Source organism: Rhamphochromis sp. 'chilingali', assembly GCF_963969265.1.
Source record: "Rhamphochromis sp. 'chilingali' genome assembly, chromosome: 9".
Taxonomy (NCBI): Eukaryota; Metazoa; Chordata; class Actinopteri; order Cichliformes; family Cichlidae; genus Rhamphochromis; species Rhamphochromis sp. 'chilingali'.
Window position 1 is genome coordinate 24,198,647 of NC_137936.1, and position 16,918 is coordinate 24,215,564.

The window sequence follows — 16,918 nt, forward strand, 5'->3', positions numbered from 1 at the left end:
TGGGTGCTGTGAGTGAAAGAGCATCCATGTTAACTGTCTACTTGCTGTCTGTCAGTCTATCTGGCATAAATAGGAGGAGATGAGTGGGGAAAACAAAGTGGGAGATGATGACCATCAGTCAGGGGTATTCATATTTTCTTAGCGCCTGTATGATAGACATAGGCTATAGTAAGAATGTGGGAGAGGAGAGTAGGAGCAGAAAGGGGGGAGGGGTAACTGAAAGAAACGTAGAGCCACAGAAGCTTTAGAAATAACTCGGTTTCGGGATATCTTTGAGATCTATTAATGCATGCTTGTTTTGCATCTGTGGTTTACAAAGGGTCTCTGCAAAGACAACAAAATGACACAGTGGCAGGAGAGCTAATCCTAACTTTAAAGTGCAAAAATACATCACGGTTGCAGCAGGGACTACAGGTGGAACTATATTCTCACAGACAAACAGTGAATTTCAATGCCATGAGCTTTAGTGTTACCTTTTTCTTACAAGCAATATCAACTTCCACATGTGACTACAGAAATATTAAGCTCTGAAGTGGAAGACCTGGATTATTTAAAAATGAAGGGGCCTTGCAGAAAATAATTACAGGCTAAAAATGATCATTTACATTCCAGCAGGTTAAACATGCGCTTTAAAAGCAGAAAATGTCTTTCAAGACGAAACACGTTGGCAGCCATTATATCTTTAATGGATAAAGTGAATTGTCTGCTGAAGGTGGGCCCCACTCTCTCATACCACCCTGCAATTAAAGTAAAGCTATCCAAGGTCAGGCTGAGTGACAGGCTGACAGACCTATAGATTACTGTCTGTCTGTGTAATTCACGATCCTTTCTGCTTCTCTTGCGGACTGGCGCACACACTCTGAAATTTTTAAACACCAGTGCTTGGTAATTTGGCAGCTTTTATGTTTGATAGACAGCTGGGACATCCTACCTTGTGACCCTTGTGGCCTTTTTTTCCCACCCATGACCACGAGGGTCAGCATTCAGGGGGTGTCTGTTTAAGAACAGAGCTCAAACAATGTGTGAATAGCTACGGTTAGGTTCAAATTCATTCGAAGTTTCCCAAGTGAAACTGTGATACTGAATGGTGAGATTTTTCGCAGATATAGGAGGCAGAGGTATCAAAATTGGCAGAGTTCAAAGTGAGGAATGGAGAACAGATGGATAAAATCATAGAAAAAACAGATACAAGATAACTTGTCTGCCCTACACAGCCCACATCAAGGCCTGTCACATAAGACCTTTGTGTCAATGCCGTGCAGCAATTACTGCACTCCAGGCATGAAATGGGCAAGTGAGATTGGCCTGTGTTCAAATTGCAAGCTTTATCAATTACATACACCATGTGGAACAAAACTCTGGATGCAACGGATCAGAAAATGGTGAAGAATTTTCTGGTATGTTATTGTTGGCAGTTCTGCTCTGTGAGATTTAGTATGCAGTGGAGGTAGATAAGAAATGTTGAAATGACCTTTTCAGCAGTTAAGCAGTCATGACACAGTTAAGCCTCCACCAGCACATTACATTGTGCTTTAAAATTCAGTGGTTCGTAGCTATTTGGGTTTAGGCTCATATGTCGCAGCATACATACTGCTGTCTGCACTTTTACATCCATCATGTTTAACAAAAGAAAGTATTAGCTGGAAGCACGTTTTGATAGGAGAACGATGACGACAGATAGAGAAACACGAAGAGCAACACAGAATGAGAGGAAGGTAGGGCGCTTATCAGTTGGAAGGAGGCGCCTTGCGTGACAGTGGGAAATGCTGGTCACAGTCACCCTCCATCCCTCCTTGCATGGGGTGCTGAAAGAGGCCAATGATTGCACAGACACATAGAGGCTAAAAATGCTCTTATCTTGCACTGTCATACCTTGTCATAAATCAGTGCTTAGCCATCCGCTCTGCACTGATAAGGAACCCAAACACAGACTATTCTACATCAGGAATGGAGAGAGACTTTTTTCCTTTATGAGTGGCCCCTCTCACCCACTCGCACTCCCATCTCCTGTCTTCGTTATCATTTTTTCATTCATCAGATCTGAACGGCAGACAAGTTTCTTTCTCTTTTTTTTGTGCCTGAGATTTGTTTGTTTGCAGCTTGCCATATTTTCTCTTGTAGCTTTTCCAGCAGTCTGGTTATGATCATCTGAAGAACTAGTGAATCATCCGCAGCACTCACACATGATAGAGCTGGAAGAGCTGAGGGATAGTCTTTTGATTGTCATGCAACTGGGTCCTGCAATAGAAAAATATTTTGCAACAAAGATATTTAAACTGAATCTGAAAATAGGCTGTCAAGAGACTACTGCGATACAATAAGTGTATGCTGCGCAGTTTATCTCATATTTGGTAGGCGAGGCAATACATAATCCCCGCAGCTAGTTTCTTATCTTAACAATTTATGTGTTTTCATAACTGAGGAAATATTCTTAGTGCTTTTTCCCCAATGACCTTTCCAATTACCTTTAGCGTTGAGATAACCTTTACAGACATTATCACTTTCAGATAAAAAAAAATAACTCACTCAGGTTATATTAGGCAATCTTAACACTTAAAATCCTTGAAGCACTGGAGCATGAGGAAGCTATCATCCTAAGGGAAAAATTACACTTCTCATGCACTCCATACTGTATTATTTATATCTTGTCTACTACACAGAAATTTCATTTTGCTGTCCACAATACCCACTAGGCTTAACTTCCTGTTGGACAACTCTGTGTGTTTGTAAAAATGCTGGGCTTCTCTGTGGAACTGAAGCATTGTAATTTTGTGGGGTATTTGAGTCTTTATTTCATAAGGACAGGCGCTGAGGAAAAGAGCAAGACAGCAAGTTTTCAACCCAGGGATCTGCTGCTCCCATGTGCTACATTTTGACTATCAGCTTGACTACACATACAGCAGTAGTTTTGGGGCAGTTGTGACTTGGGATCGTCTACTAATCAAAAGGTCGGTGGTTAGATCCTTCAACTTGTATGTCAAAGTATCTGTGGGCAAGACGTGGATTCATCATGGGCAACTCTGGATTCAGTAAGTCTGTGAATGTTAGGTTAAAAAAATTGAAGGTAGTGAAAAAAAGCACATGTGTGTGCATGAGGCTTGTAGTAACAAATCATTTTGAGAGCTTAAATTGAGCAGAAAAGCACTATATAAGCACCAGTATCTATTTACCATTTAGTTTTCACTGCAAAAATAAACATAATTCAGTTAAAAACCAAACCATGCAAAAAATGTTGAAAAGCAAACAAGGATCCTGTTGCTTTTAGGGTCTAATTTGCTCATAATGTCTTGCAAAGATTTGTGAATACGCATGAACAGAAGGTTTAATAGGACGGTGTAATCTCGCCACGGTAGTGAAATGGTAAATTTCACACTGTGCACCAATCCTGTTTGCTAATGGCACTCGTGTAATCAGAGCCACAGGCGAATGAATTCGAAGCATCTCATGCTTTCTAAATACGATAACACTTGAACGAAGCGTCATTTGGATTGGAGATCATACTTTTTGTTTCCTCTGTCTGATTCTCAGCTGAACTGACCGCATTAAAACTAAATCTGTCAGCCATGGAAAATAGTTTGTGCCTCTGTGTTTGTGCCAAGAGGTGCTGCCTCTTCTAAGGTTCCTGAAAGGCTGTCTGTGGTCTTCCATCATTGTAGTGTGGTGAAGCACAAGATCCAGAGGAGCATCAATCCATCTAACATGAAATCCTACAGAACATGAAAGCCCAGGATCATAGCCAAGCTTTGAGTAATGACTGTTTTGCCATTTGTGCCAAGAGGAGAAAAAGTGAGAGACGAGAATGATGAGAGGCAGAGGGAGTGTGAGCAGAGGGAGGCAAAGGACAGACAGAGATGCTTTGAGCGTTAATGCTATGCCAATGTATGCCACTCCCCCTCTGCCTCCCTGGGGACATGAATGAAGTAAATGAATGATGGACCCAACCCACATGAACGCCCCTCTTCTATTGAGACCAAGCAGTCCATTCACGGGGATGAGTGAGGCGTCGACACCAACAACAACAATAACAACAGCAACATAGGAGGCCTTTACTCCCATTTCTCATTCATACATATGTATGCAGTAACACAGGCACACACATATGGCGCATACACCATGGACAACACTGCCAACATACCATTAAGGACACCTAGAGAAGGTTCCTGAGAACAGGGCTGAGTAACAAAGCTGGAGGAAAAGGGGCGTAAATAGGCCAGGCATGGAGAAAAATCTTGGCATCGTGTCAATGCAAACGCTACAATGATTACGGATGAGAGGCCATATCCTCCCATCCACAATCGACACATTATCAGGAAGCACATCAGTGTATAAACCCAGAAAACACAGCTTGGAAAACTCATGTTCTACCCCATTCTGCCCTTCCTATTGTGCCCAGTTCCTCTCTGTTGCTCGTCCAGGACTAAATGGGTTCAGGGGGGTTCTCGGCCACACAAGCGTGATCTCACTCAAAGCTCTGACCTTGAAACTCGGTCATTCCTTGCCTGAAGCCAAAGCAGCTAATGGAACGTAGGAAATACAAATCCGATTCAAGCGAAATCAATCTGACAAGGAAAGCTTTGCTATTTACTGAGCATTTACATCTCAAACTTTGAAGGTGGGTTTGGTAATGATGTTAGCATCTGACAGAGGCTCGGTTTTCACCAGTTATGCATCATGCAGAGAGAATGTATGTAGAGCATATGAAGGGAGAGGTTAGTAACTAAATGATGAAATACAACTCTGACAGGAGGCAGGAGGAGGAGGAATGTTCTCCTCCTCCTTTTTTAATCCAATAGTGAGACTGCTGCAGCCTCCCACAGACTCATGGTCAGACTCAACCATAGGCCTCATTTCTGCCACAATCACATAGACAGCTACTTGGTAGTTATCCAGTGTGTATACTCAGAGACTTTAACAGACTACATCTCCCACACCTGCAAAAGAAAAAAAAATCATACGATTACAGGTATTTGATGTTATTCGGCTTTCTGCCTAAAGTCAGCTTTGGCCCATCACTTAGGAAAGCAAGCATTTCCCATAAAACCAACTTGGCAATGTGTAATGGTTGTGAAATATTTGTACAAGTTTGTACTTTGCTTTCAAAACATTTTGTGTTGCTGGTGAAGACATGTGTGACACACTTGGGGCTTTAGTCCAAATTTCTTAGAGCACTCCTAAGCCAATCTGTATGACAATATGTGCATGTGAATAAACACACAGCAGTTTTTATGGATTCCAACATTAGGCTTCGCAGCACAAGGTTACAGCCAGGCCATTGGCACAGGACTGACCTGTGGAGGCTGTCCATGAAGGCACAAGCTGAAGTAAACCATCTTATCCAACACTCATATACAACTAATGGGAAGCAGACGCAAAATTCGACCCGAGTATGCCTTTTGCGCACCCACGCTCCTCTCCTCCTTTTCATTCTCAAATCCTTCCATTTATCCACTCTGCTCGGGCTGAGATAGCAAACCTGACACTGATGCCCTGTAGTCCATTAGCACTCTTAGAGCCTTCTCTGAATCAGCTCTGTTGCTCCCTTCACCTTTTCCTCCTCTCAGCCTGTCTTCCCGACAATCCTCATTTCTCTCTCAACCCTTATCTGGCATTCTCTGTCTTTCTGTATGTCCTCCTAGATATCTGAGTTGGAACAAGGCAAGTTCAAAAGGCTTTTATAGCATTTACAGTCATTATTATGTGCTTTATACGTTTTGATTTTTCAACTTTTATTTGTCACTATCTTGTGTATGCGACTACAGTTCTGTGCTATGCATACTGATATCTGTTATGTACTTTAAATGAAGTTTTAAAGTTTTTCTTTTTTAACTGGATTTCATTAAAGTTGAACATATCACGGGAACTGAGCCTATCACAGTTCAAGTCAGATTCAGATAATAGTAGAGTGATGCAGCTGCAGAAAATCCTCTTAGACACATGATACCACTGATAACTTTTCTACACATCATCGCTTCTAATGCAAAGTCACTCTCAAACAGACCTGTTATTGCAGATAGGACCAGGCTGACAGGAAAAGCCCCCCAAAAGGATGAAGACTCCAAGATTGTATGTGTTCTAATCCAACGAGATCAATCCTTTCTGTAAGATGCAATGGTTTGAACACTAGACAAGCAGTACAGTGGGAAGTGTTGCTTGACTAATCAAGCCGATTATAAATGTTGCCTGCAGAATGTACTATGCAGATAAATGTACATGTCTCAAACAAAACATTGGATAGTGATTTTGGAGAAAATATGTTCTGATTATAAATATTACTGTTTCAGCCATAACCGATACTATTGATAAAAGCTAAAACAACAACAAATCCTTGCACTTGGAACGCTTCTTTTAGCAAAAGTTTAGTATTTTTGCTTGGGATACATTAAAGTTGCTAATTTCTAATTCACATGATAATAAGTTTGGGGAAATTTCACTCACATCTGAAAGGCTTAATTTATGTATTATTTGTACTGGAAAAAGCTATTCAGCAGATCTATGGTCACTCAGGTCTTTCTGTGTGGAGTTTGCATTTTGTCCCAGGGCCTGTTTGGGTTCCCTCTGGACACTCTATCAACCTCCCACAGCCCAAACACATGCATGCTAGGTTAATTTGTGATTCTGAATTAGGTGTGAATGTGAAAGTGAATGCTTGTCTTTCTCAGTTAGCCCTGCAGCAGACTGTTGACCTATCCAAGCTGTACCCCGCCCCTTGCTTTGTGACAGCTGGAATAGGCTCCACCCCCACCACAACCCTGAATTGGATAAGCGAGAGAAAATGAATGGATGGATATTAAATGTTTGAAAGCCTTCCAAAGTAAAAATAAAGCAACATTACGTTGCTATTCAAGGTAGTTTATATTTAGTAACACAGACACATACATTTAAAGCCATATAAGACAGTAATGTATGTACCCTGAAAAGTATACCATCTAATATTTTCAAAATGGGCACCATAGGAATGAGGTCACTGGCACTGCGGTAACTAGATCCAAACACTGACAGACAAATAAAAATGAATGATAGCTGTCTAAGATAAACAAGTAGAAAGGTGCCCTTGACCCCCTGTCTCCTTAATTTCAGTCTGAGTTGTGAACCCGTGAAGACTCCCACACCTCAGTCACATCTGGAGAGCAAGTCTAGTCCCGGTGGAGCCTCTGCACAGAACTAAATCCTTAATTTATTCGTTGCCCAATCCTCTATTTTTTCAGAAGATCACACCACAACCTCATCAAAGTCTATTGTTTTAACAAATGTATTGTCTCATTTGTCTTAACTGAGCCTTGAAGACTGGATGCTGCTGCTTTACCTCAGGGTTGCCTGAGAGTAGACGAGACAGCAAACATCTGGGGAAATAAGCACAAAGCTGTGATTGCATCCCACCTCATCTCTGTAGAGAGAATCATTTGAACCCGATTCAGTTTGTGAGGAGTGACAGGTAGATGCTGCTATGGCAACCAAACCAAAGCAGTGTCATAGATAGCAGCTCTTTACAGAGGAAGCTCTGCAAGCATATGAGCACCCACACACACATATGCACACACACACACATGCACACACAAACAAACAATGCAGACATAACCGCATGGACTTAAAATGAATATTAGAAGACTCTCCCATTCCTCCCTGTCACTCTGAATCTTAAGAAAACCGCAGCATCCTCTGTAACTCCATCTTTAAGCACTCTTCCGCTCCCTCGCCGTCCCGCCTGTTCTGCGGGTGGTGAGGTTCATCACAGCCTGCTAAATAATCTGCCTTTAATAAGGATTAAAATCACACCTCAAAAATTACCGGCTTATTATTGAACTATCCCTTACAAAGACTACAATAACTAATTTTCTTCAATATGTCTCTCTAACATGAAGGAGTAAAAAAGCATATGTCTGACATCTATTTTTATCTTGTCTGCCACTTTTTGATTAAAAAAGAAAGAAAGAAAGAAAGAAAGAAAGAAAGAAAGAAAGCAAGAAAGAAAGAAAGAAAGAAAGAAAGAAAGAACGAAAGAAAGAAAGAGAGTGCAGCAGGGACCTGAAACACAAACACCAGGATGTACACATGTTCAGACTTTCTATCACTCCCCTACACATCCTTCACATGGAGGTGCATCCATCATAGTGTGACTGTCTTTCTGTCCCTGCTGAGTGTTGCCCCCTTTACACAACTCACGAAACTGTAACAGCTGTTAATGCATCCCCTGCATGCCGAACAGCCGTGGAGCATCCCAAACACAAAGCTTAAAGGTTGAATGTGTACAAAAGTGATATTGTGCCAAAGCTAATGATTATGATTCATAGTATGATGATACCAGTTTTGCAATTTAAATGAGTCAAGGTCAATATTGTCCAGTGGAATGACTAAAATTTGGGCAACTTGAATTCATCATGGTATCAATTTTGCACCAATCAGCTGCGGCACACAGACACTAACCGTTCTATCTAATATAATATATGCATGTTCATATTATATGTAGAAACCTTTCATAAGGCTGTCATAAAACTTCATTGTTTTTATTGGTCAAACAAAGCGATTCTTTTTAAAAGAAAACAATGAAAATGCCAACAGTGTTAAGAAAAATCCTAAACTCGAGGCCTCTCTCCTACAATGTAGTTCTAACTATAATATAGTCTAACGTGTACTTTGTGAGTCACCAGAGAAAACTTTGCACATGCACACAAAAACATACATTTATCAAAGCACAAATTTTCATCGTCATAAAGCTCAAACCCAGACATAGGGAGTGAAAATAGTTAGACCCAAATTGAGGTTAAAATATGTGAATTTATAGTTAGGGAGGGCATTGTCTGCACCTATAGCAAAACTCATGTCGGTAACTCAAAAAGTTTCAACTCTGAAATGACATAAAGATACAGTCCGGGTGCCCTGCATGTTCATTTTTAGTCGCATCTGCTCTAAAAGCTTATCCTGATGGAGCTAGATGATCATATCTGCTCCTCCCCTCTACAAATAATTAAAACTATGATTAAAATGCCTAAAAGTAGGAATCATAAATAGCAGGGTGATTACAGTTTCATTTGAATGTTGAGCATTTTTATCACCACAGGGGGACAGGGGGTTCTGCATGCCAGCTCAGAAAAAGTATTTAAATTGAGGGAAAATGTTTTCAATGTGGTGCCTTTCATTGAGAGCAATGATGTGTGTGTGTATTAGTCTCTGTGGCATCATTAAAGAGTGGGGAGCCAGTAATTTACAGAGTGAAAATTACTATAAAAGGGCTACATAATGCACACATATAATTTCCTTTCAAGCTTCAGCACTTACTGCATGTTAGTTGAGCTGGTACGTGAAACCTTCTTTAGCCTTCAGATGTCCACCCACTCCCCACTTACACATTCACTTGCTAGCTCACCGTTGTAGCTTCTTCTTAAGTAAAGTCTGGGCAAAACAGCTGCCCCTTTTTTTGCGTTTTGCACGTGCTAAAACGACATGCTCCTGCTGTGGGTTGCACATGGGGTGATCTCCTCCCGCTGCTCACACTGCCAGTCTCATCAACAGGCAAGTAGAGAGAGGGTGTGAGTGTAGAGTAAAGGCAGAGGAGGAGGATGACGAGGCAGAGGAGGAGAGGAAGATAAAAAGAGAAAGAAACAGACAGGAAGGACACTATATTTAGCACCGGAGCTGTCGCCTTCTGTTTTTCTCTCCTGAATAATCATAGTTTGACAGAATGTATCCTGCAGAGCAGAGGTTGCTGGGATGCACATCCCTCCCCTCCTCCACAAACATCGTCTCTTGAGAGAAAGTAGCAAAGTGTAGTAATAATTGCTGAGGGCTTGCGTGCCACAGTCAGCACATATTACATTCTGGAAACGTTTTTGATACCATTACATTCTGTAATGAAGATACTAGGAAAAACCTACAAACTGCCAACAGGTGCAGTCTTGCATGGATGCATACAGTGAGTGGAGTATATTGAAATAGTTCAGCTAATTAAATAGTAATATGAATTTGGGACATTTATATATATATATATTAAAAAAAGCCCTGAACCCTCCAACCTACATCTTCACACAGAATTTGCTTTCATGTCGGCTGGGGAAGTGAAGGGTTGTGCTAAATGTGTTAACCTCAGGTACCAGTGACGTTGTGCTGGGAAAGAAGCAAACATGCACAGCCGGAAGGCAGAGTCGCACACAAGGTTTGAATTTGACAATGCTGTATACGGTTAGAGCAGTGTAAATGTGAACTTTAGTTGGGACAAAACGTGTATATGTTTGCCAAAAACTACTTCTTCTTCTTCTACTACAAGCTGTCTTAAAAACAAACATCAGTTGTTTGACAAAAATGTTTCGCAATTTCAATTTTGCCTAATATTCTTACTTATCTTTAAAAATACAAATGATTTAATTCTAAATTTTTACTTATTCGTGATATTGGGTGAAAAAAAATGTAGAAGGAAAATGTAAAACTTTTCTAACTCCAGTTTGCTTCAAATAAAAATAATGAAGAAATGGAAAGGATGTGAATACTTAAAACTATCTGAAAGAGTGAAACAACAAACCAGGTGAGTCACCCTGGAGCAGCACACTGAACTAAAGATTCTGTGCAAAACTTTCACATTCAGATCAATTGAATTATCCCTTTAGAGCAACACTCTCAGCTCCCTCCACCTTTAGGTGAGTCACATAGCTCCACACACAAAATAATTCATCACTAGGAAAAGCAATAACATAAGCACCCCTCACTATCAGGGATAATCTTTATTTATTCAATGCTAAATTAATGATTGTATTGTGGTAATGTACACTGTACGCTTCTCTGTGTGATCAATTATGTTTAACATCTCCGTTGATGCTGCATGTAATACAATAACATCCAATGTAATGTGCAATGTGGTCTGATGAGAAAACTAATTAAAGGCATTAGTTTTGTAACTGAACAGAAAGAAGATTTAGAATTATAAACTCGCTGGCTGAATGCATTTGCCATCTCCCCGGTGATTTGCTAGTATAACATGATGGTTTGGTGCAACCTCTTTGCCTTTGATTGAAGGAGACCGAATAAGACAATTTAAGAAGGTTGCACGTGTTTTTTTTTAACATCTACTGAAATGAATCAGGCAAAAACATATTCCCAGGCTTAATATCCAGCCTGAGCAGCCAAGGATCATGTGCAAGCATGCAGGTTAGCTGTGGATAAGCTTTCAGCAGCTCATTGATTGCTAAGACTTGATTGCAGGCAGGTTTGGCTGAGGCTCTTAACTCTGTCTCCGGTGTCAAAACTACATAAGAAGCAAGCAGGTTGGAAGAGGTGCAAGGGGAAAAGGGTTTCATTAGTGTCCCTTTGATAATCTGTTGAAAATGATGTGTTATCTCACGGTGAAGCAAGGGTTATTATTAAAATGCTTACTTGAAACACAGGAGTCAAAAAGATGCATGTAGTATGTAGGACAAATTTCTCTTGACATGTACCATATAAATGTACCTATAGTCACAAGAGTCAGTGAAAGGACTCCATTTGTGTAGTCAGAAATAGAACAAGCAACAAAATTCCAATTATCCATAGATTAAAGACATGAGGGACATGCCAGTATTTCTGATCTTCACTCTGAAAACTGCTGGGAGAGATGAGCAGATAGTGAAGTCTTTGTTCAGGCGTGACAATCATCGACTCATTAGATGGGACAAAAAGTCTGTTTGGGAGGGAGAGTACAAAGACTGAAGCCACATTAGGACTGTCCCCGAGAGTTAGTCCAATTACAGGACGGCCTGGCTTCGTCTTTGTTTCTCTGCTGCTTTCTTCTCAGAAGTAACCTTGCACCCAGGTGTTCAGAGGCTGAAGAAAAACAAAGTTAAATACTTTCAAATGTGCCTGAGGATTAGCCTAACAAGCTATTACTTGTTAATATGGTGCCATTCTCCCACAGTTTGAGGGCAGTTAACCTCGGGTGTGACTGGCTTCTGTTTGCAGGGTCACAACCTCTCAGAGCCATGCACACTAAAATAGCACGTGATTATAGGCCTTGTTTAAAAGTAAATATAGGAGTTCTCAGCAGCTGATCTAACCCATTCTTGCTCAGTCTTTATGACAAAGAGTGCATGTACATAACTGCATAAATGTGACTTTTGTTGTAGATGGGAGTTTAGATGGGAGTATTAAAACTTCACATTTTTTACAGCTACAAGGAGAGTAAAGGATCCAGGGGGACTTTATGTGCTGCTTGACAGAGTGATGCATGCTATGTGTGTGTCTGCATGTGTTTGTCAGCTCTTTTGAAGTCTGGGTTGATGTTCTGCTTTGAATGGACATTCCTTTGGTCTTAGCCTCTGTTTGCACACTTGGCCCTTATCACAGTTAATAACTCAGCCTGCCCTAACATACTCAGTAGCTGCTTTAGTCAGACTTATCGGCTTAGGTTCATAGTTGTGGTTTACAAGGCAAACCTTTGCTTATTTTATGTGACAGAGAGAGCAAAACTGAAATTATGAACCAATCCATACAGTTAAGAAAACAAAACAACACAAAAAAACAAAATTAAAAATTAGAAGGCCGAGTAAAAAAGCCCAGAGTCGAGCAATAATAGTGCAGGACTTTTTTTCTTTGCAGTCCCAAGAGAATCAACAATATAAAACACAGTTAAACACAGTTAAATCTCATCGTTAATAAACTATATGTGGAAGTGCATGTAGAATGGGTTTGAAGGAAAGTAAATAAATGGATAAAACGCAGTACTAAAGTTGTATGTGTATTTTATTGTAATATTTATTATGCACAACTGTGTGTAGCTATGTGTATGACCCACAGTCTTTTGCTTTGATAGGGAGCAAACATTTGAAAGGCAAAGACAAATTGTGGAGTTTTTTTGTAACAAACTTGGATTTTAGCCAAACGCAGCAAAATCTTCTCTTCCAGCTTCACAAAATGCAAATAATCAGTAGAAAGCGATACTGTCTAACCTTTATGGATAAATATGTGAAGCTGGGTCATAATGAGCAAATTCAGCATTGTAGTACAAAAACAACAGCTGGGAACACTTGGCAGCATAAATTAGTATCTCTGTGTTTTATTTTAACTCCAAAATTGAGATGCTTGTTAAAACAGCTGGATGTTATCATACGGAGAATATTTAAAGTGAACATATTTGCATGGTAGCGCTAGTGTGATACACTGACGAGTTAAAAAAAACATTAATAAAAGCACATTACACAAGTATTCCCAGCGGTACTGTGCAAAACCAATACAATTAGGGAATGCAGAGCTTAGGTGCATTTCTAGTCTTCAGTTATCTGAAGTTGCCCTGTGAGGCATAAAGTAACCTCGAAAACTAATTAAAAACAAAAAGGAACTCATTAAAAGAAGTAGAAAATAAATGAACTCTTTTCTACCAAGTAAATGTGCGACCATTAGTGTGTGAAATCCAGCTTGATTAAAGACAAAGAGAAGTAGATGGGATTCGAGGGATGAAGAAAAACAAACAGATAAACAAAATATCTGAGGAGAAAAACCGGAGAATCGGAAAAGCCCCTGGAGCTTTTTAAAATCAGCTTAGCATAAAGATTGCAATATCAAGTAACACAATTGAAATTGAAGCAAACACCAGTGCTGTAAAAACACTTGACATGTAACATAAGTTACCGTCTGAGATATCTGTGATTTCATTTTCAGAAAAATGAAATCCCCCCCCCCACTTGCTTTTTACCTTCAGCATTCCTAGATGATCACATTTAGGCAAATTTCTAATACAAAGATGAGATTTGAAGTGCAGTAATCTCATAAAACGACCAGGATCTGACCTCATCTGAGAATTATTAAAGTGTTTTTAGGGACAAGTACTATAACATGTCAAGAACAGTTATGGATGCAATGACTATTCCAACAATGGAATGACAAAGCACTCGACACACTGCCACTGAGGCCTTTTAACGGGACAGATCAACACACACAGGGTCTCATATGGCACTGGCTAACATTCATAACATGCTGGATGTGTACCCTGAGTTTGTGCTCAGCCAAGTGTTAAATCTGACTTGATTTCAGAAGAGAGCCGAGGTCACAAAAAAGGCCTGTTTAGGGAACAAACTGCATCCAGGCGATTGGATGAAGACATATTCTCTTACCCTGAATAGTCAGGACAATCAGCAGCGCATCTCCTCATCCCGCTCATCAAGCCTCTCTCACACAATCACACAATCAAACTCAGTGTTAACCACTGAAGGGACAAACGGCAGGCTTGCCAAGACCTGAATTCAGTCGGTGCCAGCAGTTAACCCACGAAATCAAAGAGTGCTGACCGAAGTGGCAATCAAATCTGCATGTCTGAAGAGAAACACAGAACTACACCAACTAGGTCACAGACACTGCATTATTTTCAATATCTTACCTTTGAAGGACAGGAAAATTCTGGGAGCAGACAGGGGCTCGCTGGGAGGGGGCAGCCCCCCAGATGATAAAGCTAGTAGGGCCAGCAACCAGCACAGTTTGTCCCACAACATTGTTCCTCTGTTTGTTAACAGGGACAAAGGAGAATCCAGGAGCTGAGGGACAGACAGGGATGACCATCAAACAATGAGCAAAGCCCTTTCAATTCACAAAACTCGTACAGTAACCAACTCGTAGTTACTAAAGTAATTTGGTTGTTTCCTTGCAATCAATGGTACATTATGCAGCTACTTTTGCCTTCATTAAAGTCAGACCACACAGAACAGCAAGCAATGAGTGAGATACATGGCAAAAAATTGGATATGAATTAGTGTAGTTTTTTTTTCCTTTTTAAATTGGTTGCCTATCATATGGTGGAATCGCAACTTGATCGTTTCATTTTATTAAGCAGGGAATGGGCTGGAATCTCCTTCCAGCTGAAAATACCGCTGCCCGCCCCTAGCCACTCTCTGCAGATCTTTACTTTTCGAAACAGTGCAATGAAACGTGTGTATAAATAAACGTTTAAGAGTTTAAAACAGTAACTGTTAGTTTATAGCGAGAGCTTCGTTTCACCCGTTGTACACGGAGCTGCCCCCTCACGCCTGGCGCGCACCGGCAGTGCTCACAGACTAAATCACAAAGCGCATCAACATGCTGTTATCCGCCACAAAGAGAGCTGAAGATAATGTCCTCATAAAAGAATCTGAAGAGGTATCCGCGTGTGGATCAGGCGGCACAAATGCGCGTAACGCCAGCGCAAAAAGTCACGAGAAATGCCATCTGAAGCGCCAGATTTGGAAACAATAAAAAACAATTTTGGCGAAGGTGTTTTGCCGTAATTGTCTGCGCATGCCACAGATGTTGTAAACGCGGATCCGAGCATGAGGTCAAACTGTCAGTCAGGGTTTAAGATCAAGTTCCACATTAAGCCCCGAAGGCAGAACTCCAAAGCCGACCGTTAACCAAAATAAAGCCTGACTTGGCTTTTGAGTTATGAGGACACGAACATGAACCACGTGTCATTTATAATGTTAACGGGGATTTTAAGCGGTCAAAAAGAATCCGCTGAAAACTGCACATACGTTTCCTCTGAAGGTACGACATCACACGAAGTCAGAACTTTTAAGGTCTTTAAAAGAAACTCGCACTGGTGATTAAACACACGCTGCTCTTGGCTGTTGCAATATTTCAAAACAGTATTTCAGAGTATCGCTCATTAAAAACGACCTCCCACACGCGCCGGAGAGCCACACCAAAATATAAATATGCGCAAGCTTGTGCTAAACACGAAAATTTCTAATATTCAAGGAAAAATTATTTTACAGACATTTCAAATACATCTTCTATTTATTACAGATTCTATCTTGCACACACGGAGACATTCTTATTACTCGATTCCATTAAATGTGGCTTCCTATTGATTTAAGAGCGCATCTGTCAGAAAATAAATACTTAATTTAACTTGTCATGTAGCTGAAAAGCACTTAGATTATGACCTACCGTATGGTGACGTCCAGAGGATATTATGATATAGCTGGTCAGCACTGAAAACCATCCACAGATTGTTTGAGCTCCTCTGTCCGCAGGCAGGAGTATCAGTGTATCCGCCGCAGATCCCACACGATTATCCCAGAGCCAAATAAAGCTTGGGTTTAAATCAACTTGAAGCGGCCGCCTTAACTTGAAGTGATCTCTAAATCGCATTAACAGAATCTGTATTTTCCAGTCAAGAAGGTGACCAAGAAAGAATTGTTCCTGGTGCGTAGAAGGGAGGATCTTCAACCGTGCGCAGCGACGCTCAAGTGTGTAGTGCTGGGAAGCGGCTTTTGCAGGTGGATAAGCTGAGGTCTCCCGGCTGTGGACACACCCATGGGGGAGGGAACCTACCTTTAGCATCCGTGTGCGTCGTCCCTGCTCAAAATTGAAGAGAAAACGTCTCTGCTCTGCACCTTCATACACTCCAGGTGGCTACAAAGGTAAACTTACTCAAAAGAAAGCATGACGCCTGCAAGTTAGTGAGTTTTCATGTTACTTTCCACATTGCATAGAAGAGTTGTCGCGCACCCTCTGCTACAACTGTCACAACCACTAACTATAAGTAAGCCTCACAGAAGAATCAGTTTTTACCTTTAATGACTTGCATCAGGGAACATCTGCATTCCCACTGCCTGTAATAAACATATCACATTTTCCATATATTCAGAATCTTCTGGAATTTTAAGTGTTAATAGTAGATCATGAATAATGCTGAGTTTTTATTCATGTTCACTCAGTGTTTTCATATCTGTAAGCATTTATCTGTGTGACAACAAGGCAAATTAAGTTAAAGTTTGTGGTAGATCAAAACAAAAACAAAAGTTCCTTTGAAGCTCTCACACTAGCTTAATAATTCTAATTCAACACCACAAGACTTGATTTCATAATAATAAACACATATAGAATCTAACACTGAATGCAGGGAACCCGTGATAATGTCTGAATGGGCTGTCCAAACTACAGCAATAATAGTCACACAGCTCTTTAGAGCTATAGTACTGCACATCCTGCG

General features: G+C 40.6%; 1 protein-coding gene across 1 annotated transcript in view; it reads right to left on the minus strand.

The window, feature by feature from the left end:
• The window catches only part of sema3fa (sema domain, immunoglobulin domain (Ig), short basic domain, secreted, (semaphorin) 3Fa), a 48,856-nt gene extending 32,567 nt beyond the window's left edge, over positions 1 to 16,289 (minus strand). The window contains exons 1-2 of the mRNA XM_080890469.1: positions 15,871 to 16,289; positions 14,330 to 14,483 (exon numbers count right to left, since the gene is read on the minus strand). Of these exons, the coding sequence (XP_080746595.1) occupies positions 14,330 to 14,483; positions 15,871 to 16,266 (550 nt within the window). The 5' untranslated portion in view covers positions 16,267 to 16,289. The remainder of the gene's footprint in view (positions 1 to 14,329; positions 14,484 to 15,870) is intronic.
• Between the last annotated feature and the right edge of the window lie 629 nt (positions 16,290 to 16,918).